Source organism: Cottoperca gobio, chromosome 23 (genome assembly GCF_900634415.1).
Source record: "Cottoperca gobio chromosome 23, fCotGob3.1, whole genome shotgun sequence".
In the NCBI taxonomy this organism is placed as follows: Eukaryota; Metazoa; Chordata; class Actinopteri; order Perciformes; family Bovichtidae; genus Cottoperca; species Cottoperca gobio.
This window is the reverse complement of record NC_041377.1, coordinates 12,259,753-12,286,685: the sequence shown is the minus strand read 5'-3', so window position 1 is coordinate 12,286,685 and position 26,933 is coordinate 12,259,753. Positions and strand designations below refer to the sequence as shown.

At 41.5% G+C, this 26,933-nt stretch overlaps 1 protein-coding gene across 5 annotated transcripts; it reads right to left on the bottom strand.

Moving 5' to 3' along the window:
• Nucleotides 1-153: 153 nt before the first annotated feature.
• Nucleotides 154-26,933, bottom strand: strip2 (striatin interacting protein 2). Of its 5 annotated transcripts, XR_003834559.1 has the most exons (23): nt 26,644-26,933; nt 22,856-22,925; nt 20,869-20,943; nt 17,532-17,666; nt 16,751-16,871; nt 15,996-16,064; nt 15,246-15,352; nt 12,443-12,570; nt 11,998-12,186; nt 11,577-11,627; nt 8,457-8,689; nt 7,197-7,262; nt 7,047-7,110; nt 6,181-6,252; nt 5,897-5,971; nt 5,460-5,557; nt 4,369-4,495; nt 3,094-3,194; nt 2,441-2,507; nt 2,243-2,347; nt 1,331-1,535; nt 528-648; nt 291-419 (listed from the first exon to the last, which is right to left on the bottom strand). XR_003834559.1 is itself a non-coding variant. In XM_029462180.1 (22 exons), the coding sequence occupies exons 1-22, from the start codon at nt 26,752-26,754 to the stop codon at nt 169-171; spliced, it is 2,520 nt and encodes an 839-aa protein (XP_029318040.1). In that variant the 5' UTR covers nt 26,755-26,931; the 3' UTR covers nt 154-168. The 5 variants fall into 5 exon arrangements, 4 of the variants coding, with proteins under 4 accessions (XP_029318040.1, XP_029318042.1, XP_029318043.1 ...); XM_029462180.1 differs by lacking the exon at nt 528-648 and having other exon boundaries at nt 154-419; nt 26,644-26,931; XM_029462182.1 differs by lacking the exon at nt 528-648 and having other exon boundaries at nt 154-419; nt 26,734-26,931.

Sequence of the window (26,933 nt, the reverse complement as noted above, 5' to 3'; positions counted from 1 at the left end):
AGGGGGCTTCCCTCTCTTCACCCTCCCCCGTCCATCCTTCACGGATGGGAAGTATAACCGTGTCCCTTCCTCCTCCTCCTCCTCTCCTCGAACACCCTAAAACCACTCCAACAAGCTCGTATGTGATCTCTCCCCCCCCCCCCCACTCCCTCCATCCTTTTCCCTGCATCACGGATTCTGCAGCAGCCCCTCCCACTGGATGGGCTGGGAGAAGACCTCTCTCTCCAGCCACATCTCGTAGCTGTAGTGAAAGTCCTCGGGCAGCTCGACACGCTGGCCCAGCACGCTCTGCAGGCAGTTGTCGACGGGCGCGAAGTCCCCGTTCTTGTTCCTGTCGTAGCGCCGGCTGTTGAACTTCTCGATGCTCTCCCTCAGGGCGCACTCCTCCGCCTGGAAGTCCCAGGGGCGTGCGTCGATATCTGGGACGAGGAAAGGGGGGGTGGGGAGGGTATTTAATCAAATGTTTGAATGTTTAGTTTGGTATTTTACCTTAAATACCTAATATATTCTTTTCTTCCATTTCCCACCTTATTCTCTCCACATATCCATCTTTCTCTCTAACATGCTGACGGATCACTTGCTCTCTCGTGAGGGACAGTGACCCTGAAAAGTCCCCCTTTCTCTGTTGCTATGGCAACACAATCCAGGCTGCATTGCATTTCAAACACGCACACACAGTACATCCATACAGACAGGTAAACATCGACCATTAGTTATACAATATGGGTGTAATAACCGGTATTAAATGCTTCATGCTGCCGCCTATTAATCAGCTGTGTGTGAGGGTGAAGGAGGACTGCTGGGAATTATTATCTCCACGACCGTTTTGTTTATGAAGATCTGAGATTCTTTCTTCTAATTAAAGCTGCGATTGATCATTTTTTGATGATATAATATGCTTAACCGTAGATTATGAATTAGGGCTGTAACAAAGAAGAGCATCCCATCTGTACTAACGGAAATGCTTTTTAAAAAAAAAGGTAGAAATTGGTTGGTGGAAAATAAGAGGAATACAGATATAAAACTCACTGACACTCGCTCTTTAACTTGTCAGAATAAAGTTAAAAAACTGAATGTTCCCGTGTGTTTCCCTTTGCTATCATTTGTTTTTCATTAATATCTATTTATTTATTGTTGTTTATTTTATTATTATTATTTCATTCCTTTTTCCTTTCTTGGTTATTGGCTGTATAAAATTGCTAGAAATTTGGTTTAAGGAGAAAGAGATTCATAAAACGTTGATACTGCTGTACAGTTCCAAATGTCATGTAATTTGATATAAACTGTGGCCAGCTTGGCACTAAAGCTCCCGCAGACTGCTGCTCTTTACCATTTCCGTAGGCCCAGTCGTCATTGAGCCTGTGGCGGACCTTCTGGTAGATGGCTGACATGGTCTTCATGTTGCTCTTCCTCCACTGGCGGCCCAGGTACTTGGTCTGGATCTTCAGCAGCTTGAGGACGTAGAGCTGCATCATGGCCTGCTTCACCTTTAGAGCTCTCTTTAGGATGGGGGCAGACTTGAACACCACCAGCATCTATAGAGGGAATACAATTGACTAATATCTTTTTTATTTTCTCTTTGCACGTCCAAGGACCCACTGCCCTGCTGGGCCCTTGGACGTGCACTCAGATGCTGATGGGGACACACAGATGGTAGATCTAGTCATGTGTCCAGTTTACCAAGACTATGAGTCGAGTATTATAAGCTTGAAGTTTAATTGCAAAAAATCTGCAGATTTGTTTTCTTGATCTCAAAGCACTGCCAGCATTTTTGTTCCACCTGTTAAAAAGGCGAAATACTGTCTGAGTTATTATCTATAAAAAAATGTAATGAATAATGAATGGAGACCTTTTGATGCTGTTTATTGATAGAGATATATATATATATAAATAAATAAGCATGCTGCAAATATGGGTACTGATTGTAACATCATTATTTAGTGGGTTTTATTTTCTTTATTTATTCCATTTAATCTTATTTTATTAAATGAGTTATATTTTCCAATAATTATGGCATTCTATCACTGTTTTATGTTAAATTTATTTCTATTTTCCCTTATTATAAAGCACTTTGTGCTGCATTTCTTGCACGAGAGGTGCTATACAAATAACTTAATTATTATTAATTATTATAAAAAAACCACAATATGTCTTCTCAGACTCATTAGGATGGGTACATGTTTACAGTGGGGCCAGTGGAAAATCCCACCCTAAGGCTATGAGGCGTTGCAGAATTACTCACCATGGTCCTGGAGTGTTTCCACTTGGTCAGCTTGTTTAATATTCTCAGCAGATTGATACAAGAAAACAGATTTCTCCAACAGAACTGGTTGGTGTCTCCTGCTTCCTAAAGGACACACACACACACAAACAGTACAACCACAAAGGTCACGACCTTCATCCATTGAGGATTAATCAGGTGTCACGCTGGTTCACTCACCAGGCTCTCAGCTGTGAGCTCAGGCATCTCATGGACCACACAGTGGGGGAAGTCCAGCACACATATGCTGCAAAGAATTTGTTTTGTGGTTTTAGGGAATGTACTGGTTACATAAAGCTTCAAACTGTTTCCTTTACTCTCCGTCGTCACGGAAATACTGGAAACAGCCATCAAAGTGTTGTTTAAATGCTCTAAGCAATAAAACACATCTTCTTTGTAGCGTCCATGTTGTTTCCACATTAAGACTTAAAGCTCACAAACACAACAAAGCACAACTTTACAACTCTGTAAATCCGAGGAGCACATGAATGCACCATTGATGTTTAGTTTTTTCCTCTCACACCTGAATCTCCCGTCATTGTATTGCTGCTGTGAAGCCATCTGTGCCACCGCCTGCTGATTCACGCCTGTAATACTTGTTTACTTGTCTTACCGGTCGATCCTCAAACACAACCCTCATGTAGCACATTTTCAAAGCTACAGAAATAGTACTAAAGTGGTAGCCATTTCTAACATAAGTCACGGCAAATGGGGCACAATTATACAATGTTCCTGCGTCTGTTACACCAAACTGAGCTCGTCTTTTGTTAGACAGCGATACGGGACGTGCAGTACTTCTTGTGAGGCGACAGAGGGATAGAAAAGCATCCTACCTGTTTTTGGCACTGATATAGGACATGATGTTCTGATTGAAGAACTTGAGGATGAGTGGGATACAGTTGGCAAACACCAGGTGCTGGGAGACGATCTCGAACTGCAGGAAAGAGGAGGTGGCGGTGTGGAATAGTTAGAGTTAGTCTGAGAAAGAGCAACAACTAAAAAAAACTATTTAAATTGTTACATTTGGCCTAAAGAAGAAATAACACCACATAAATACGTTATAAGTTATTTTAGAAATTTACTTTTTAGAGGAGATTAAGGACATCTCTGATAGATTATTATGTATGTAGATCGGACAAACCCCAGAACGGAAAATCCATATCTCAAGAAAGAATAGGAGAGGGAAATAATAATCCTGTATCATTGATGAGTTTCCTGTGTGAGCAGAAGGTCAGGAACCAGGATTTATATTCTCATGCTGCAGATACACAAATCCTTCAGCTCATCCACGATGCTTTACTAAGATTAAAAACTGCTGCTGAATCATATTTCATTGAATGTGGTTGAGTAACATGTGCTATATGTAGATTGCTATTCTTATCTAATAAATGTATCCTCAAAGACAGTTCTTATAACACAATGTGTGAGCGGTTGTCATAATGTACTGGACTAATGGATTTGACTTCTTACTGCAGCTGCATTCTGCCTTCTGTGTGTAATCTCCTGTAGTGGCAGTAGAGGGCGCTACCACTATAACTCCACACAGCAGCCATGAAAAGAGTAAGAAGGGATGTCCCTACCCAGCAACAGAACATATCCCCTTCCCACTGAATCAGGTGCAACTCATTTTGGAAATAAAACCAGATTTAAGCACTGTTTTTGTTTTACACCAGATGCTTTCGATCAGTTTTCTGTCTTCGTTGAGATGAACTGTGAGTCCCACATCACATCCTCCTGCAGCCTCTGATAGGATGCAGGAGGATGTGAGGTGCGGGGATGGAGGTTCCAAAGGTGGGGGTGGAGAGGATGATGAAAGGAGCAAAGTAATGGCATGCTTGACCGGACAATCAGGTGGAGGTAGCACGGGGGGAGGTGCATGGCATGGATACTAGAGTGTCTGAGTGTGTGTGTGTGTGTGTGTGTGTGTGTGTGTGTGCTGGAAGAGGCGAGATGGAGAAGGATAATGTAAAAGGAAAAAACGGTGGTAATGTGAGGTGCCTGTAGGAGGGAGGACTGGAGGTGTGTGTGTGTGTGTATATGTGTGTGTGTGTGTGTGTGTGTGTGTGTGTGTGTGTGTGTGTGTGTGTGTGTGTGTGTGTGTGTGTGACCTGATAAATATGGTTGAGTTTGAAGTGTTTGAGGAGCAGCAGCAGAAGAGCAGAGATGGCCTTGACGATGATTTCCTTGTGACGGTTCACGTCGATTCCCAGCTTCATGCTCTGAAGGACTGTGATACTGGAAGACACACACAGACACAAACACACACACACACACACACACAGACACAAACACAAACACAAACACACAAAGACACAGACACACAGAGACACAGACACAGACACACACAGACAAAGACACAGACACACACACAGACACACACAGACACAGGCAGACACACACACACACACACACTGTAAGGCCTTCAGGTCTCTAATAATAACAGCTTTGTCTCAGTAAAAGAAAAACATGAAGTGTTCGCTCTGCTTTGAAAGCAAACAGATATTCTGATTAGTCGGTCGATGATGCGTCAGAGCTTTTTCCAGCTAGAACTGGCAAAGCTGAATATTGTAAAGTCTCAAATCCAGCCGAAGAAGAACAGATTCAAGCCATGAAAATATTAGTAACCATAGGTAGTGATTTTCTATTTTAGTTGAATGGTTCTTATTCTGTTCTCAACGGGGAAAGTCTTTCAGCTCTCTAGTTGAGTGCCAACTCGTCTATAACTAATCTATACTGCAGACCCAAAACAAACCCAGAATAAGTGTATTTGCAATATTATTCCATCAGCAAAAAATGTAATTTTCTAGCAGATGAATAACTAGAAGTAACGCCTCGTGGTTGTATGCCTCATGTACGCCAACACGTCAATTTGTCTGTTCAAAATATCATCATGTTACCTTATTAGATATCAGTGTGTAATTGTGATATTTAGCATATATTTTTGAGTTTTAGCTAAAAAACGTGTCTTGTGAAGTCACTATGATCTTGACCTTTGACCAAAGAAAATTCTAATCAGTTTCTCCTCGAGTCCAAGCACAGGGCTTTTGTTGGGTCGGAGGCATAAAAAAAAAAACGGCAGCTGTAAATGTTGGAAATTTGAAAACATACGTGTATCTTTTAACTTCAACTGCAAAAACAACTTAAATAGAAAAAGATTCAAAGAGTCAAACTGCAGCAATAGAACCTCTTCAAGACTTACGGCATCTCCTCAGGCAGAACATCAGCCAAGATGTTAATAGAATCAGTTTTGGCTTTAGATGTTGGAGCTGCAGCCAGCAGCAGCTTCAGGAGGGCAATCTACACAGTAACAAAGCACAATATTAGACCCCGCTTGAGATTTAGATTTTGTCTTATAAAAAGGTAAAAATGTGATTTGGATGATCTCAGATCGCTGCTCAGAATGCCTCATAATAATTGTGTGTTCACATAAATTGTCTATCTGCAATGTGTGTGCATCGCTGCAAATAGATTATTGAGATTCCTAAACTCTCCATAATGTATCATCTGCACAACAATTCTGTCTGTTCAGAGTGTTTTTAAAGCTAAATAAAAACACATTTGGTAGCAAGATGGAGTGAATCCAGGGTCAATAAAGTGGCGATGAGCGTGACCATGAAACAATTAGGAGCCACTCACCACATACTGGGAGAGGTTAGGAAGCATGCCGAGGTACAGCATCTCTGTTGGTGTCTCCTCCACCTCCTCCTCGCCCTGCACAACACAACACACACCTACAATTACGCACAAAACCAGTAACTGTATGAATTCACTTCCCCAAAACACTCACATTTCAGGACTCAATAAAACTTAAATATGCAGCACATTAGATACTCAGTTCATCGATCCATGTGGCTTTAAAACATTACGGTGTCATGATTGGGAACGTTATAGAACAAACATTTCACGGTGACATCACTGACCAGAGTCATTGGACACTGCTGCAGCTCGTCCTCCTTTTTGATCTGGACTTCTGCGATGGACACATATTTATGCTGAAGAAGACAAGACCATAACAATATAACACATATTATATATATATATATATATATATATATATGTATATAAAGTTGATAGAAGAAGTGACCCATGTGCCTCACTTTAAAGAAATTGCTTTGATGTCCTTAAAGGATAAAAATGTGTGTGTCAAAAATACTAGATATAATTTCCCCTTTAAAACAACTTCATTCCTGATCATAACTACCAAATATTCTTTCATTTTGATAATGTTAACCCTTCTGCCTTTACCAGTTTGTTACATAATGCCAAGACTTTTATGGGATACGTTAATGATTAGCAACAACGTCGATTTTGGTGCATTTTTCTTTATGTGCAGGAAACCAGGAAAGAAGCAAGTACCGTAGAGCAAACATGAGAAAATGATAATTAAAAAAAACTACAATTTTGAGGCCAGTGCTCTAGATTGGAAGCCTGATATAATAGAATGCATGATTTCCTGCTTTAATGGCCGTTTGATCAAAAGTGTAATGTTTCAATGGGGACATTTATGTGTCAAACACTTGCCAAAATGTATGCAATGTGCATTAAACTGTCCCTAGTGAGGCACAAGTGTTAATTAGCATTACTGACTGACACCCGGGAGAGTATTCATCTGTGTAAATACACTTCTCAGCTTGTTAAAACAGGAAGTATTGATTTTTAAGTGGGATGTCAATGACAGGGGATTCAGCAGAAAGAGAGTATCGATTAAGACCATAAAGAGCCGAGGCAAAGGGACGGAATGACTGAAGAGGAAGATGCTACATGAGGCGGTGATTTCCCCGCTCACCTGTTTAAGAGTCTTGACGCTCTCGTGGATGGGTCGGGGTAATCCCACCAGGGTGTCTGTGTCACTACAAAACAAAAACATACTGTTGCACCAGAACCGAAAGAAGACACATTTGGAAGCACATTTCATTGTCTCGAATGAAATACCTACTTTCCCAGAGTGAATCCGATGAACTTGTTTCTACTGGTCTCAAGGAAGTGCTCGATGTCTTTCTCCCTGTACACACACACACACACACACACACACACACACACACACACACACACACACACACACACACACACACACACACACACACACACACACACACACACACACACACACACACACACACACACACATTTTGGATTCATGCGAGTACACCTGCTGCCACAGTTCTGCCATTTTTCAAGGGAGCACTCACATGTGTGCACACACACCCACACAAACAGCATGTGCATTAGCTTCCTCAAATCTGCTCTCTGTGAGCCTCCGACTGATCAGCACTTCATCAGCCCTGCATGTTGCCACACTCACTTAATGATAAGGTTCACTTCACATAGGTTTTCTGATAATGAATGCCTGATAAATGGACTGCTTTAAGTTATGCGTGTCCTCTCTCTGATGCATTATTCATGTCCCCAAAGCAGAGGCAGCACCCTGCGAAGGCACCACACGCCACCGTCAGGAACACACAGATGGAGAGCATATTGCTAGAGGATAGCGAGGAGAAAAAAAACTGAGAGACTTTTTTTATTTTACTTCTCAAATGGTGGCACAGAATCAAGTGGGAAACTGAGAACAGTTGCCAGACAAATGGTGTTAAGTCCTGGCTGTGGGTGGGACGTTTTCAGGCACTCTATAGTGGCCAACCATCATTTACAGGTTTTATTCAGTGGAATAAGAGCTAAGTGCTTTTAAAGTAATACAAAATCTGGCAGGGATCATGTTTAGCAGCGACAGTAATGAGTGCAGTTTTTAATGTGTGCAGGATTTGTGTTAACATTTCCTTTCTGGCTCATGGATGTAATCAGTTTCATTGATACTGAAGTAAAGCTGTTAGAGGGCACTTTAAAGCACTTCTTCAAACTTTGAGAATATAAATGCAGTTTTTAATTGTTAACACTTCTCTCTCATTTATTTATCCATATTCTCCTTTCCCTGTTTCCTAGAGGGGGTGGCCTGAAAATAAATAAATCATCTCTCGCCACATGAGCAGGCTCTCTCCTAATGGGTATGGGGGCTGTTCAGGATGGGCAAAGCGGCGAGGGAATTAGACCTCCTCCCCATGGACTGGGGGCCTCACGCAGCAAAGCAAAGTTTGGGAACGGAAAAAAAAGCCAATTAAAGAAAACACTAAATTGTTTGACAAAGGGGCTTCATTAGCCACCCCACCCAGGAAGAAAAATAAATAAAAACTGTGCAATTAACCTGACTTTAGGGGCCCAGGGAAGGCCCTTGGGGAAGTTGACCCTTTCTGTGGGGGGTCTGAGGGGAGGCGGCGGAGGCGGGGGCTGGATGATGACATCACGGTCCAAGGGGTCCACCTCGCCCTCGATGCCGCTGTCTGTGTCCTCGGGGTCCTCCTCCTCGTCCCGGGCGTCGTCGTTCTTGAAGGGGTCCCGCTCGTTGTACGTGTCCAGGCTGTCCTGCTTGACCAGGGGCTGTGAGAGAGAGGACAGACGGTCAACTGCACTGGGAGGACTTACGTCATCAGTCACATGACTTATTAACACACACAGAGGAGTATTTAGCCCATCCCATATTAAAAATGTTGCACATTGAAGCAGTAAAAATGACCTAAATCCACTTTAAATAAACTTCATCTGATAGCACATGTATTACCTTTATCCTCTGAACAAGCAGAATCATGCTGTGCAGCCAAACATTGTTCAAACCCGCTATAGGTCCAAAAATACCTAACATGTCACAAAGTGAATAAAATGGTCTTAAGTTTAAATATTTCCCTCCTTGTAAACATCATGTAGCTTCAATTAAGAGTTGGGACAAGCTGATATAGTATAGTATAAATAGTGCAATAAAATTACTTTAACAACTTAAATCCTACCTGAAGAGGAAAACTCTATGTTCGGGGTTAAACTTCACTATCCTGATAATACAGTATGAAAACTGTCTTTTATTTTGAAGAGGTCAAATTAAAAAGGAGAATTCTGATTTCATTTTGAGTTATGGACAATATACTGTTTTTCTACATCTAGTTTGCATTATTCCCATTTATTTTGTATTGCATTATATACACAGTACTGCATATATCCACAGCAGGATTTGATATCTCCCATTTGAACTGACTGTATAAAGACATTCGCAGGAATAATGTTAAGTACACAGATAAAGTCTGACTGCAGCTGCAACTATAGTCAAAGTGGAACGGATAAGATTTGTATTCCCTCAGGTAGGTAATAGTGAATTCACTTCCTTAATGTACAGTTGATTACAATTTACAAACAAAATACAAATGTTAGCAGTGCAACCTCACAGCACATTTAAGGAATAGAGCAAAATTAAGCATTACAGCGAAAATGTATCAGAGGACTGGGACTACTACTTTAAAAGAAACAATGATATTAATATTTTTTTAAATAGTCTAACACTATAGTCTAATACCCCTGGGTATTATTCTTCTTCTAAATAGATACCACTCGCATATTTGTCTGTTAAATATGAAGCTACAGACGATTAGCTTAGCTTAAACTGCAAGCAATATTTCCAATTAAACTTACCACACATCTGCACTTCAGAGATACAGAGAAAATGCAAACACGGCCCGGTAAGGCTGAGACTTTATATTGAACACACACACACACACACACACACACACACACACACACACACACACACACACACACACACACACACACACACACACACACACACACACACACACACACACACACACACACACACACACACACTTTCTCCAATGAATGACTGTGGCAACAGTGCAAGCATCAGGCATGAGTCAGCGTTCTTGACATTAGTTGAGCCAGTGCAGTCGATGTATGGTGCACCAGTGGTGGTGCTCACGCTGGACTAAGTGAGGGGTAGAGTGAGTATATGGTGGGGAGGAGGGAGGGAGGGAGGAAGAGGTGTTGTGAGCCATTCTCTATGGAGAAGCCATTCTCTGCTATGTGGGAGGAAAAGCTACTTTTTCTATCAGGGTTAGGGGACAACCACTTTCAATGACATCCATGTAAGAGAGAGGTCAACTGAAACCCAAATGCAACACCTACAGAAGAGAAAGTATGTTCATGACCATCTCAATTCACCTCCTCAATGAATGCATTTCAAGGACATTGACCCCTAGTCCAGAGTCTACAGTGCAAGGTGAGTTTTGCGGCCAAACCTGGTAGCAATGTGATGAAAACTACAGGGGAGATGCTGCTACAGTAGATGTCTGAAGTGACTTTACGGAACAGTGGATAGTGACCGCTCCAGCGCCAATGACAACAGCCAGCAAGTCAGACCTGTCTCTCAAACCCCGCCCCCCAACCCCGTACTGGGCAGGCCACAGTGGAGGAGGAGGAGAAAGTAATAGGGTGAGTAGAAGAGGGGAGGGACAGAGGTGGTTTATGGTGAGGGAGGAGAAGAAGATGAAAATGGTGGAATAAGCATGGAAAAGGCTGAGGGAAAGGGGAGAGGGAGGACAGGAAGGACCATTTTGAAAGTTATCAGCCCATTAAATGGCCGTTAACAGGGAGGGGAGGGGAGGGGAGGGAGGACAAAAGCAAGGAAAAAAGGTGAAATACAAGGTGGAAAAGAAAGGAAAATCCTAAGTGGAAAACCGTAGGTAGAATTAACGAAACGAGGAGGATGGAATGAAGATATAGGCATGTAGGGATGAAAAGTAAAAAGATAAGCATGGAAGGAGTAGAAGCAGAAGTAAATGGAAGAAAAAAGCAGGAGATAAAAGAAAAGAGAAAAAGCCAAATGGGAGAAAACGTGTAGGTTGCAACGATTAAGTTAAAGGAATAGTTTTACATTATGGGAACGTTAGTCGCTTTCTTCTCTAAAGAGTTAGATGAGAAGAACGATACCGATCTCATGTCTGTATTCAGTTTTTGTGTGGATTACACAAAAAGAGATATAACTAGTAATAAGTTTGCTTTAGAGGTTTGGACAAGACCAGACTTCATGCTAAGCTAAGCGTCTTAGCATTCAGACACGAAAGTGGTTTTCTCATCTAACTCTCAGCAAAATAATGAATAAGTGTTTTTTCCAAATGTCAAACTATCCCTTTAAGTATTGGAAATGACAGTAGGATTGCACCGAAACAATTAAATTAAACTTCTGGGTTTTCTTTCATAAAACACTAATGATTGTGTCCAATAGTTTGGGTTGTTTTCAGTTTTCGGTGCATCCCGATTGGATGAGGTTTAATGGCAGGAGGATAAGAGAAGGAGAAAAGTTGAGGTAAGAGAAAGGAGGGCAGAGAGAAGAGAGAGAGAGAAGAAGTTGGCGGGGAGGAGTGCAAGTCCAGATCAATGCAGAGAGAAAATGCAGAAGGAAAAGAGGGAATTTGTGGGTAAAGACCTGCTTCTTGGCAAAGGGACTGTCTCCTTCCAAGCTATCAACAAAGGCACTCTGTGGGAACACAAGGAAGAGGGGCAGTGAGAAACCAGAGCGTAATTAGAGAGAGAGCCTGTCCAGTCAGAGCTCTACTAAAAACAAAGCTGCCCCCGCACCAAGAACATCTCTGGCATCGCTGACTTACAACAGAGAACCAGTGATGTTGGCACTACAGAACCTTTGGAGAACCTGACCCAGCAAAGAGTTAGAGGGGGGGGTGCAGAAGGAAGTCTATGGGATGACTTACTAGAAACAGATGAAGGCAAATAATGGAAAAATTAGTCTTAGCATTTACAATGTTTCGTTAGTAATATAAAACATAATGTGTGACTGTAAAGTAATACGCACTAGTGATAAGCTCTGACTGTGTGTGTGGGGTCTATACCCTGCGGCTGCGGCGGCCTCTCTTCTGCTGCTGCTGTTGTTCGATGAGCTCCATGGCAGAGGCCGGGGGCGAGGCTGCTCTCATCGCTCTGACAACCTTGATGCTGTCCTCTGGCAGCGGGGGCAGATTCAGACGCTCCCGACCACGCACCTTCATCTCCTGCAGCTCCTCGAAACCTCCCAATGTGAACTGGAAGATAAGGATGGAGACAGAAACACTGATTCTCAGGCGTATGTGCAGTGAGTCAAGGAGTCAGGAGGATCAGAAGGCAGGTGGATGAATCTTCACCAGACTACATTCATTCAAAATATCATATGGATTGTAATGCAATGGAAAGCATGTAGAAAAAACATGCGTACTAGGGCTGTACTGAATATCAAAGATGCACAGAAAATATATTCATGTGCATTATGTGTCAATGGTTGAATGGTAATAATGTACTAACCAGTATTGTCTTCCAGAGCAGCAGTAGTACTTTCTTCATGGGGAAGTGTGGGGCGTTCATGCTGCAGAACTTGGTCACCATGGTGAAGAGGAGCAGGGCAAAGGGCTCTCCGTTGTACAGAGGTGAACCTGAGGGGTCAAAGGTCAAAGTCGGTATTTTGGGATTGGATATAGGAAAGCACCGGTTAAGGCGTAATCTTCTATGCGTTCGAGGCGCTAAACGATGGTGATGAAGCAGTTTCTTGTTCAAGTATATAAATAAACAACGGAAGCCCTGAAAAGGCTCTCCTGTGTTTATGACTTAAGAACAGGTGAGAAATAAAAGCTTAATGATGTTTTAAAAGAAGTTTTACCCTTAATGAACACCTCGTTATTAAATATGATCAACCTGTCTCTATTATCTGGCTACGTACCAAAATCCTTTAAAGTAGCTGTAATAAAACCACTTCTTAAAAAGCCTAGTCTTGATCCAGAGGTTTTAGCCAACTATAGGCCGATATCTAACCTACCCTTTCTCGCTAAAATCCTTGAGAAAGCAGTTGCAAAACAGTTATGTGATTTTTTTTACATAATAATAGTTTATTTGAGGTTTTTTAATCTGGATTTAGAGTTCATCATAGCACAGAGACGGCACTGGTGAAAGTTACCAATGACCTTCTATTGGCATCAGACAAAGGACTTGTCTCTGTTCTTGTCTTGTTAGACCTCAGTGCTGCTTTCGACACTGTTGATCATGACATTCTACTACAGAGACTGGAACATTGTGTTGGCATAAAAGGAACCGCACTAAGCTGGTTCAAGTCCTATTTATCTGAGCGATCTCAATTTGTACTTGTTAATGATAAATCCTCCATGACAGCCAAAGTCAGTCTTGGAGTTCCGCAGGGTTCTGTACTTGGACCGATTTTATTCACCTTATATATGCTTCCTTTGGGCAATATTATAAGGAACCACTCTATAAACTTTCATTGTTATGCAGATGATACCCAATTATATCTATCAATTAAACCAGATGAAACCAATCAATTGGCTAAACTTCAAGCATGCCTTAAGGACATAAAAACTTGGATGTCTAGCAACTTTTTGATGTTAAACACAGACAAAACTGAAGTTATTATACTTGGCCCTAAACGCCTCCGAAACGCTTTTTCTAATGACATAGAAGCTCTGGGTGGCATTAACTTGGCCTCCAGCACCACTGTAAGGAATCTTGGCGTCATCTTTGATCAAGATCTGTCGTTTAACTCCTACATAAAACAAATCTCAAGGACTGCCTTCTTTCATCTACGTAACATTGCAAAAATAAGACACATCCTGTCTCAAAATGATGCAGAAAAACTAGTCCATGCATTTGTTACTTCAAGGCTGGATTACTGCAACTCATTGTTATCAGGTTGTCCCAAAAAGTCGCTTAAGACTCTTCAGTTGATCCAAAATGCAGCGGCACGTGTATTGACAAGAACAAGGAAACGGGATCATATTACTCCTGTATTAGCTGCTCTGCACTGGCTCCTGGTAAAATACAGAATAGAATTCAAAATCCTTCTCCTGACTTACAAATCAATTAATGGTCAGGCTCCAGCATATCTTAAAGATCTCATAGTACCTTATAAACCAACTAGAGCATTACGCTCCCAGACTGCAGGGTTACTTGTGGTTCCTAGAGTCTCTAAGAGTACAATGGGAGCCAGAGCCTTCAGCTATCGAGCTCCTCTCCAGTGGAACCAGCTTCCAGTTTGTGTTCGGGAGGCACACACACTCTCCACATTTAAGAGTAGGCTAAAGACTTTCCTTTTTGATAAAGCTTATAGTTAGGGCTGGCTCAGGTTTGCCCTGGATCAGCCCCTAGTTATGCTGCTATAGGCTTAGACTGCCGGGGGACACCTCCCTGCTCTCTTCCTTCTCTTCCTCCTCTTCCTCTCTCCTCCCCTCCCTCTCTTCTTCTCCCTCTCTCTCTGTATGCATTTATGTAAATGTATGTTACTAACTCATCAGCCGGGGCATCATCCCCGGAGTGTCTGTCTCTCATGTGGCAGGTTGCCACAGTTTACGTCAGGATCATGAATCGTGGCTGCCTGCGCCCTGCTGCCCCTGCTGCCCCTGCTGCCCTGCTGCCCTGCTGCCCTGCTGCCCTGGTCCTGCTGGACACCGGGAAGCCTTTTTGACATTTTCCTGGATTCATCCAAACTTTCTCTTTTTCAACACATCATTTCTGTCAAATGTTGTATTTGTACTATGTTGTTTATCCTGTGCACACGACATCTATTGCACGTCTGTCCGTCCTGGGAGAGGGATCCCTCCTCAGTTGCTCTCCCTGAGGTGTCTTCTATTTTTCCACCTTTAATTTTGGGGTTTCTTTTAGGAAGTTTTTCCTTGTGCGATGCGAGGGTCTAAGGACAGAGGGTGTCGTAACCTGTACAGTCTGTAAAGCACACTGAGACAAATGTATAATTTGTGATATTGGGCTATACAAATAAATTTGATTTGATTTGATTTTGTTTTTTAAATCTGTGAAAAAGGTTTTTAAGGAACTTGGAGAGAATATCCTGGCAAAACCTTTTATTTTCACCTGTTTTTAAGTCACAAACACAGGAGAGAAAACTATTTAGATCGGACTTTTTATTTTCTCACTCAGAGCTTCTGTAATAAACTAGAAATCTGTATTATACAAAAACATTGTTGTGTGCAAAGACAGATCAGAGGAATGTACATTTATGAAAGTAAACAGCCACTGCTTGTTATACACACACACGCACGCACGCACACACACACACACACGCACACGCACGCACGCACACACACACCTAGCTCATTCTTGAAGACTTCTCTTGCTGCTCTCCACTCTGGTCTGTCGTCCTCTGTTTGAACTCTAATGGTCTCCACCATCAGGTACATGATGCTCAGTAGCACTCTGCAAGGAGAACAAACACAATTCTTAGTCTGTGAGTGTGTGTGAGTGTGAGTGTTTGTGTGTGTGTCTACAAGTACAAGAAACAATAATATGTTGGAGGAAATGAATGCCTGCTTGTGCATATAATTACATGAGGAAATTATTTGCATTCTCTGCCAGGATAATGGACTTTTCATTCACAATTACCTGATGCAAGTCAGCCGGTGTTTTGTGCATTAGAGTCTTTGTTCGCTCAACAAAGCCTCTCAAATTCACAATAACTATAATGGTTTTCAATTTTGTAGCGGCAATTAAGGGCAAACCTACTCCTTTAGCCTGTAATTATTTGTAAGTGTATGACTAGGGGAATGCACAGATGGAGCTCTGTGTATCTGTGAACATGTGTGTGTGTGTGTGTGTGTGTGTGTGTGTGTGTGTGTGCAGAGGGGCTGTTCCAGCTATTTTGATCAAAAATCAATTCCATTACTCAGAAGCAGAAAATTAATGTGAGGCAAAGGGACAAAGAATCTAATAAACAGAGCAAGACAGGAGATAGAAAAAAAAAGGTAATATAAGATATTTTTGTACTTATTGGCTTTCCTTCTTGTGTGAAGTGAGAGGAATGTGAAGTAGGCTGTGAGTCATGTACTTATATATTACTTACCTGAGCTCTGTGCTGTCTGCAAGAGAGATGGCAGGCTTCCTCACCGCACTGCTGCACGCCTGGTTGTTACTGCACACACACAAGTAAATAATTGCATAATTTTAGTGGTTTATTTGAAGAAGAGTCAGTCTGTCCAAATCAATTACCAAAAACATGATAACAAGAACATAATGATCCAGTTTTTAAAACAGACTCGCATTTTTAATGTGGTGCCTTTTTCAAGCAGCACCGTGTGTGTTTACCAGCTTGCTTACATGGCTTTGATGTGCAGCATGCTGATAGGCCAGAATGTGCAATGATGCCTCAGAGCAGCTTATGTAACAACAAAGAAGCGCAGGATCCCAACTGCGGCTGACAGCAGGAACAAAGCTGACTTCAAGATGCCGCTGCCGCACCGTGTCCTCAACGGAGGGTTTGAAGTGCGGATCAAAGACGTGTTTGCTGTATTCCTGCATTTCAGTATCCCTCTCTCTCTCTCAATGGCACTTTTACTCTACCTGTGTTACAGCCCCATCCATTCCTTTATTGCCACAGGCATTCGCCAAAGGGGGAAACACATTTAAAAAAGATATGAACTGTTTTGCACCTCTCTGAAGGACAAGGTCTATTTCTCTGGCCTTCATGTCCTTTTTCTTTTACCCTTTTTACTTATCGAGCACATCCAGGGTGAAAGTGACATTGTAGCTGGTTTTATATGGCTTTTTTGAAGCCCTAGTGAAGAAAAGTTTTTAACGACTCGCACGTGTCCTACTCACTCGATCTCCATGCTAAGCAGCTCCAGCAGTGCCGTGAAGATGCCCATGTTGTAGAGCAGGAAGACATTGTGTCTGGACCAGTGGAGTACATCCACCTCTGTGTCACACTCGTCAAACACTCCTGGGGAAAAACAGTACACAAGAGGTGCATTGTGGGATTATTTTGTGTGCCATTTTTCATGTTTCCAATTTGTTTGCATTTTACTTTTAGGGTTTTTCAGTTGATTTACGAAACTGAATGCTTTTAAATAATACACATTATATTCTCTCTCCAACAGAGTAGGTGTTTGTATAAATCATACATTATGCTTTATGTAAAATATTAGAAGCAAGGACTGTCTGTTATCATGTGCAGAGCATAACCCTAACGTGTTCAAAGCTATAAATCCAAAAAATAAATACTTTTTGAGCAAGGCTGTAAAAACATTGATGACTTTTGGAAGCAAATTTCTGTTAAGCAAAAAGTTAACAGCAATAATTGTATTAGTTTACAGTCATAAATCAACTGCTACAGCAGGGTGAATAGACCTTTTTCACAAAAGACATTGTGACGTGTAACAGTAGAAAAAGCACAGTTGGGAAAAATATACCTAATGACTGAATTCCATTTAATTCTGGTATTGTGCATGCTGGCACACTGTCATGGCTTACTTACTAGGACACTGGGATAGAACAGAACCATTGTTAATTATATTAGAACACCTGTGCTTATGCTACTTAAAATGATACGTCTGCTGTGAAAAAGGCCTATTGCTGGTTTTACTGTATTGGGCCCACGCACCCTGAGCCAAGTAGAGGATTGCTCTGGCCACCTTCAGCCTCTTGTCTCTGTCCGTCACCTCCAGTGCGTCCAGCAGCCTCATCACATATGTCTTCTGCTCCTCCACCGTCAGCTCGATCCACCTCCTGTCTCGAGCTGCAGGAAGGACACAGTGAGCAAGGTTATTTTCAGAAGCACTTTCCTCTGCCTTGTTAGACAATTCATTGTAGGCTAGGCTGCTATAATATGTGTCTACAGTGATTTTTCTTTGTAGCATTTTCCCCACTTTTTTGAAGGCGAGAGTAGACACACAGGAACCATGACGACAAAGAGAGAAAGGTTTCTTTCTTCGGCTGTGCAGCTAAATTCTAAAACAGACATTTAGCAAAATTTGGCTAAAATTCTAGGCCACTCTAACAGTAGCACACATGAAGAGTTTTAAAAAGTTAGTCAACGAGAAGTCTCACAAATGTCCATTACACATCAATATTTACCTAAAGTTCACTCATATTAGCGAACTCTTACTCATTATCATAATCATTAGCTTACTGTAGCCAGGTTAACATGTTACCTTACTGTATTATCGCATATGTTAGCTTACTGTAGTTAACATATTAGCTTAGCGTTTCTGTAGTTTTCATACTTGTTAGCTTACTGTAGCTATTTAACATATTTGTTAGCTTAGTTTTCTATAATTTTCATACTTGTTAGCTTACTGTATTTAACATTTGTTAGCTTAGCTTTTCTATAGTTTTCATACTTGTTAGCTTACTGTAGCTAACATATTAGCTTAGCATTTCTGTAGTTTTCATACTTGTTAGCTTACTGTAGCTATTTAACATATTTGTTAGCTTAGCTTTTCTGTAGTTTTCATACTTGTTAGCTTACTGTAGTTGACATATTTGTTAGCTTAGATTTTCTGTAGTTATCATATTTGTTAGCTTAGCCTACTCTAGTTATCATACCGTTAATTCAATGTAGTTAACATACATGTTAGCTTACTGTAATTATCATACTCATTATCTTTTCTATCAGTCACTGCAGCCTACTCATTATCATCTGGATGAATGCACAAACACCACAGTGTATAATGTAGGCTACTGTAATGTTATTGAGAGCAACATTTCAATGCTGAAGACAAGCTAACTGAAAGTCTGCAATTTTGGGATTCTTTCTTTCTTTTATGCTGCAGTTTTTCTCTGTGTTTATAATTGTTATCCCTCATTCAATCTTCACTTTCTGAATGACATAGCCTACCTCTCATCTCTCCTGCCTTTATTCTCCATGTCTCACACGTTAATTGTTTGAACTCAGATTGTTCAGGAGATCGGGTGGCAGCAAATCATTTCAGTCAAACTGTTGACTCTTAAACTGGATATTCACAGTAATTATGTTATTAAGTGTGTGTGTAAATATAGAGACTGACTGCTGCTTGAATGTGTTGTCATTCGTTTTTAACATCATGTACAGGCCTACTGTATCAGCTCTGGAAATAGCTGAAAGCTAGCGAGTGTTGAAGGACAGAGCAGTAATTAAAAGAGTCAGTGTTGTCATGAGGAGAAACCAGTATATACACAAAAAGCTACAACTACAAGAACATTTGCAGAATTTGCAGAAATGCACACCTTCTCCGGCAAGGATTCAAGCTATATATTCAAGCCTATTTGTTTTACAGGGTAAGTCTTCTAATCTTGGACACTTTATTTGATTATGTGGACAGTGATGGGCATTAAGCAGCGTAGCATCATCATGCTCGGTGTAGCTCAGTGCTTCTTTTACTGAAGATACTTGTGCTGAATACTCAATTCAGGAAAAGAGAAATGCTTTCTAATTTCAGCACTGTCCCTTAAAAAAAAAACATAATTTTCTTCAGTGAAGAGCATAAATTATAAATGTCATGATAATCATAGCTCTTTAGGTGAGTGGGAATTTATGGGTGGTGGCGGAAAACTTTGATGAGCCAACTGTCAGTGGCCCTGACATATACACAGCACACACAAAGAGCACAAGTCAGACAGGAGCACCACCCTCAGTACTCTCAACACACACACACACACACACACACACACACACACACACACACACACACACACACACACACACACACACACACACACACACACACACACACACACACACACACACACACACACACACACACACACACACACACACACACAGCTTCAAGAGGAAGCTCGGTGCTCTATCTCTGTAAAACAGCAGCCAAAGAAGCGCTCATCTAATCCTGCTATTCATTACCGCTCAGTTTGGAGAGGAGGTGACAGATGAAGAGGAAGATGCTCGTCTCGCTCTCTTTTTCTAGACCAAATGGAAAGATGCCACAGCGCCTTGAGACCTTTATGGCTTCTTGCTTATTCTCAGAGTGATATTTGTGGTATGTTAGACAATATCATCACTCCAAAAACCTGCATCAATTGCAACCAAATGCACCACATAGTGGAATATTAACCACAAATTATGATTCTTTTTTGGAATATTTTACTTCCAACGTGATTATTTCTCCACAAGGCAAGACAGTGTGATTCACAATGTCTTTCCAACTCATGCTGGAAAAAGCTTTTTTGTTCTTGATAACCAAATATTAATCACCCTCATCATATGTGGGGAGAGTCATTCTTTGAACAGCTTAAAAGAGCTTTGATGTGGCTGGTCAGCCTCGCCTCACAGATGGCGGCTTAAAAAAAGAACCCCACAGCAGCACACTGAAGCGCTTGTTTTGCACTTCAGAGGTGAGAAAATGGAGCAGAGTTTAACACATCCCTTTTACAGCGTTTAGTGTGAAGGTGGGAAATGCAGTGGGGCCGGAACAATCGTTTCATGATCACCGCTGCGATGTCAGATTAGTAAAATAACAATTTTGTAATCCTGGGGGGGTTAGGGTTAGGGTTTAGGGTGTAACTCTGAATGTGGAAATGTAAATACACCTGAACTAATTTACAAATCGCTTGAACACACATTTGATCAAATGTGTGTCATTTTGTTTAGTTAACCTTCACCATGTCACTACTGTTATCAAGCACTTAAGTGGGTCCAACACGGACTTTCAGAGCTACGCAAAAGGACTCGGTCCTGTTCTGTCAGTCGACAGCAGTCACACTGTCGGAGGAGCCATCGAGATTTTTGTGATAAACAACACTACTGCCTGCAGACTTCAGTGTGTTGGCCATGACTACTTTGCCATTTCAGTGCGTGTATTTGTGTAACCACACTGCAGATACGACTCCTTACATGAGCAGGGAACAACACACCTGGTATCTTACAGGTAATCTAAACACATTAAAGGATTTGCAATCCATTTAATAGACATTATAACCTCCCACACACACACACACAGTACCATGGCTCCTGAAGTCCTCCTCAAAGTAGTCTCTGTTCAGGGCAAACTCTGGCTCCTCTGTGTAGCTGTAGAGCTCTGTGGACAGAACACAACACAAGAGAATTAGAGCTGAAACGATCAATGAATCGATTAGAAAGAAAATAATTGGCAGTTGTTTCGTTAATCCATTTATCATTTAAATAATTTTGCAAGCAAGAATCTGTAATCGTTCTCTGGTCACAGCCTTGAGGATTTGCGGCTTTTCTTGGTATTTTTAATCACAATGTTCAGACATTTTATAGATCAGTGGTGAATCAATTAATCCAAAAGTAATCAACACATTACTGGATAATGACACAAACAGACAAGCTCCAGCCTCCTCAGTGGTGATCATCTGTTTCTTGCACAGTCCAGTGATTCGTCACACCGCCATGCTTGTCCTGCTGTTCTGAGATCAGTCGTCACTCCTCGACCCTGAGGAGCTGTCGCTGGAACGCCACCATGACTGTCTTGTCTGTTTGTGTTTGCCAATGTGACTAACTCTCAGCTGCCACTTGCCATTTACCAGGAGGACAATCATTTTGACTTTAAATCAATGATGTTTTTTGGTGCTGAAGAGGAATCTAAATTATACACTTGAAAAAAACTATTCTACTAAATTATAATGAGATACAGCTTTCAGCATTGTGGAATTCAGTTTATGCATCTTTGGGCATTTATAATTTAAGCTCAAAGTCACGCATAAGCTGTCACCAGATACTGGAACAATTGGAATAATTAGTCAGAGTTCTTTTGATTGAGCATCACATTAGTCATAAAATGTGTCCTATGTCTGGAAAATATGTCAGCCCCAGAAGATTTTGTTCTGTGCCTTCAGCAGTATGTCAGCTTATTGTCTAACATAAAACAGCTGAAGAAAACCTGAGGAATGCAAATGTATTTTCCCATCAATAGCACATTGTAGTCCGTATGCTAAGCAGAAACAGAGGTTTTACTGCAGGAATCCTGTGGAGGAAATTACTATAACTATTCACAATGTTAGCTGTAAGTCTGACTCGCAAAAAGGACAGATACAAGCAGGTAACCAGGTCAGAGTGTGTATGAAGGTACACGACGGACCACATTTACAAATGGCAGTTTGTGCTCAAACAGGACTGAGTCTCCAGCTAAGCTAGCTGTGCTTTGAGCTACATGCTCCTGATGCAGCCTAACATGCTCACAAAAACATAACATAATGCTAACATGCAGATACTAAGCAGATATTGGCTTGGTTTGTTTTTAAATTTGGAGCAGATCCGATACACAAAATGATTAAACAACTTGGAAAGTCAGCGGAAACGTTTGGTAGTAGTTACCACATTACAGCTTTGAACGCACAAACACACTGAAAGACTTTGTAATTTGGGGAATAGGATATTCAGAGAAACACTTGAATGCACCATTTGCCTTGGCGGAGGTCTGTGTTCTCCGAGTGCCATTCTAGTTATGTTAGATTTTAGCGTGTTAGCATGCTAACATTTGCTAGGGAATGTGTCATTGGTTTTACACATATTTGGTCATAAACTAAAATATTGGACAATTTTGACCTGATGGTGGCGCTAGAGGAAAAAGTCAATAGATCATCAAAGTCAATAAGATTCACCCTCTGGGTACCATGAACATCTGCACAACATTTCATGACAATCCGTTCAATCTTTGTTGAGATATTTAACTCTGGACCTAAGTGGCGGACCATCATCGCCATCACCACAAGAACCATGTTGCTAGCATGACTAAAACAAATGCCACCTCTCAAGAGAAAACTAGATTTTAATAAACATGTAGCTGACATGGGAGCAGAATCACAAATACTCATCTTATACTACATACATTTATTTATCAAGATCACATCTTATCATTCTAACAAATAGTAAGTACAATGAATGCTACTGAGAGGAAATGAGGTGAAAGCTTTTGTTGCACTTATCTGGGACATAAAGTCTGGTGTTTAGCAACATGTCAGTCTTACCTGAAAGCTCAGCAGTCAGTGCATCTGTGTCTCCGTACTCAAACTCCAGGTTGGGAGACTCCATGGAGCTCTGTGAAGAACAAAACACACACGAGCATATAGATTATAGTAGACGCTGATCGCAGCTACTACTCAAACATACTGCAGGCTACACATACCACTGCTCCGTACTCCATTTGCAGTCACACACTCCACACATCACCCACGCACACGCTTCAGGCTCGTTCAGTTTTTTTTCATCGTGTGTACTTTTGAGTTTTGATTGGCTGCTGAATATCCAGGTTGATTAGTCATTTACATTTTTTCTCTCAGATCTCACTCAAATTACAGATGCTCTCCATGGGCTCACCGGCTTTGATTAGACTGATTGAACAATTAAAGGATCCTCTACCTGACAAAGATCCAGATGCTCGCGTGGCGCAATAAACTGCAAAGAGGAAAGAGAGGGCCCCTCGTTTCAGAGCAGATTAGCTACTGTATGCAGTCGAGGAGCTCTGACTTTAGCCTCACCCTGTGATAAGCACGAGACTGACTGCACAAATTAAATTTCTATGAACACACTTACCAGCTACATGCAACCACACAAATAGAGAAGCATATCATGATGTTATTAAGAACCTTGAGAGGGTAACCTGCTTATGATTAACGCCTGGGACAAATAGAAGCTTAACCGTCGTAAGAGAATTAGTCTGGTGGCTGGAACATTCTTATCTCTTTGTCTTTTTGGGTAGAAGATGTGAACTGATGAAATTTCCCTCCAGGGACGATTAAAAATTCATTTTATGTTGATGAGGAAAAAAACTCTGGGAGGCTCCAAGCTATGAGTGTTAGGTGTGATTAACCCTGTGAAAAGTGCCGCAGGGCCAGGACTGTAAATAAAGATGTGCTGTGAGTCAGCTATGCTGGTTTAACAACTCCACGTGGCGTCATGTAACGTCTCCTATAAATACTTGCTGCAACCAAGTCAGCAGGAAGTGAAATATACACAACGTCAGCCGGCGGTTTGTTTATGACACCGAGCCAAAGCATTGAGGTTTGATTTCATTACTGCACTTGTAAACCAGGAAATGAGATCCACTTGGGAGTGCAGATGATTCAACAAAATTACCCACAAGTCTGAGGGGGAGTGAATGAAGCCTGTGAGTGTTTGGTGCGGCATCACTTTTACAATCTGCAACCAGATCTGAAAATCACCATGAAATCAACTGAAGTGGCATTTTATTTTATTTTGGAAGAAAAACAATTACTTTGGGGGGGGGGGGGTTTTTTACACAAATTATCCACCCATTAAAACATAATGTCACTTAAAAATATGTTTTCTTGTTTATGGCATGTACATAACGGCTTCATATTGATCCAGCGGCAAGAGGCCACTGGATCGTGACACCAGTCTCAGTGCTAGCTGTCATAGTATTATTTATTTAGTACATTCCAATATCATAGGGAATTAATAGTTTAACTCACTTCTGATTCTGTGCAACCAAAGCCAATTAACAACTCTATTAGAAGACCCACTTTTATCGTCAGTCCCTCTGCCTCCACACAAGGAACAACATCGGGTATAAAAAGGATATTACACACTCTGTTGTGTGATGTTTGTGCTGCAGGCAACATTAATGCACCGGTGCACAATCCCATTCATCCTGCTGTCTGACGGTTCAGTCCGTTAACACGTTGCACACAGATCTAATCCATAATACCACATTTTTTCCATTTAATTTTCAACCTAAACAAAATAACACATTTACCAGACAGGGGGGGGTCTTATGAAAAGATGGTTTGCATTATGAGAAATGTAAAAAGCAAATGAGGCATTATCTTATTAAATATGAGCTCATTTGCATACATTTCCAGAACAGAGAAATCTGAACATTGGATAAAATACTGTCAACAGCCATAAAAAAAGAAATCGGCATGTTTTTAAGAACAATATGTTATATAAATCAGGCGATGAATGATATATGAACCCCTCTGCAAAAACCTCCAGAATATAGAGGAAAGAAACTGGACAATCTGAGAAAAACTATATATGACATGTATTGTAAAATTCATACATTGAATAGGGTTAAACATTTAACGAATAGATATCAGCATGAAACTTCCCCAGTTCATGACTGACATTAACACAATCTTTCTGAAATGTTATGTTTAAATATGCAAATGAGGCATTATGTAACGCAAAACTTTGGTGAATTTAGGAGAAATCCACAGACAAAAATGGACAGTTAGTAAAATAAAACTCCTGAATGTGGATTTTGGATGTTTTCTTTCCACCAGTCAGAAAGAACTCCCAACATTTACCCGTGCATGAAAATAGATGTTTTTGCCTTAAACATGATTACACGGTTATCGTTGTCGTCAATTACTATTACGTTATGTGATTAATCAAACAAGCGCACTCCACCATCCATGGGACACAGACTTGTCCCTGAGACGACTCTTTCCAAAGCCAACGGAGATCATTCTTTCATTCCTGTGAGCATCAACACAGGAAACCCCTGTCTGTGTCTCTCTGAGTTTCTACTGCTGCGTCTCTCTCCATCTCTCCATCTTCCCCCAGTCTCTCCTCTCTGCCACCAGCTGATAACGAAAGCCGTCCTCTCTCCAAACTGGCACCGCTTCTGTGCTCTCACACCAGTGTGCAAACACTGGGCACAATGTCAAGGCAGCAGCTCTCCTCCCCCCCCCCCACACACTCCTACCAACATATGCCACATAGACAAGGGACGACTGCTCTACCCAGAGCAGATGACGGACAACTTATATACATGAATGACTCAGATTTGAGGTAAAGTTAACAGAGTGCAGTGGCCAGCGTGTATAAACTATTAACTCAACATTGACGTTAAGTGCTTTCAACGTCCATGTCATTCACCCCCCCCCCCAGGATAATGAATATGCTCTAATTCTTTCAAAACCATTCAATGTGATCTAGCCACACACACACACACACACACACTTTTTGGGCTGGACGTCAGCTTTGCCTGCTTAACTTCTTTTTTTTGCACTGCTGGTCTGATTTGAGTTGAGCTCTGAGAACATTTAACTATCACTATTTTCCCTCATGTTATGGACAAAACGATTGGAGAAAATTGTTTGCAGATTAAACAATAATGCAAATATTGTTGCCCTAAATTCAAGTACAGTAACAGATATTTTAAAAAGCAAATCATGCTCCTAAAAACATCCATCCATCACAGAGGCCAAGTCTGAAATGAGTCACTTAATCTATTATAATATAAAGTGACAACTATTTTACCTTTGTGAAGCCTTAACATGCAAATATTTACTATGAGCAGGCAAATTCATTAATGACTTTAAAGCAGACTGTCAACATGTATTTGGTTTTAGTCAGCAAATCAACGAGGCAAAGGACGGAAGCCAATGTCAACTATGAAAGATACAGATATTAGAAATCACTGAATAATTACCCCGAGAGAATAAATACTAAATGACTCCTATATTCAGATATTCAGATATGTTTGGTAGAGGCGGTCCTGGCAGTCACATTCCACCACCTGCATTCCCCACGCTGAGTACCACTGTAGGATTACTGCTGGGTTATTTATAGGAGCCGGTTGCCAAAATAACACCTCGGTGTCTGCCTGCCTGCCTGTCTGCTTTCCAGCCAAGACATATACTCGCTGTATGGAAAAGGACATTCAGCTGGTCTGAAAGCTCCCCAGCAACAACACACACACACCAACACACACGCACACACAGCTCCAGTGCGCTACTATACCATAAGCGGTTGTATCCGACTGTGCACAAACACCTCTCCAATTTACCTCCGACTCCTTCTGCTGATCCTTGAACACATCTTTCCCTTTCGGCCTCTGTCTGTCGCCGTTATCGTTAAGGTTATTAATGATAGGTACCTCCATGTCCTCCGCCTGCATCTTTCACGGTCGGCGCGGATCACTTCCTCCGGCGCGGATAGTGCACACCGGTCCTGTGGAGAGCTCAGACTGCACCGCGCCAGTTGGAGCACCGGCTCCTGAGCCCAAGTTGAGGATCTCCTCCTCCTCCTCCCGCTGCTGCTACTCCCCCTGACTGTTTGGTTCACTGTCCCTGGGCG

Coding starts and splice junctions, on each gene's coding strand:
- strip2 (XM_029462180.1), bottom strand. CDS start 26,754: ATGCAGGCGGAGGACATGGAGGTACCTATCATTAATAACCTTAACGAT. Junction 20,944..22,855: donor ACTGACTGCTGAGCTTTCAG/GTAAGACTGACA, acceptor TTCTGTCCACAG/AGCTCTACAGCTACACAGAG. Junction 4,496..5,459: donor GTTCTGCCTGAGGAGATGCC/GTAAGTCTTGAA, acceptor TGTGTCTTCCAG/TATCACAGTCCTTCAGAGCA.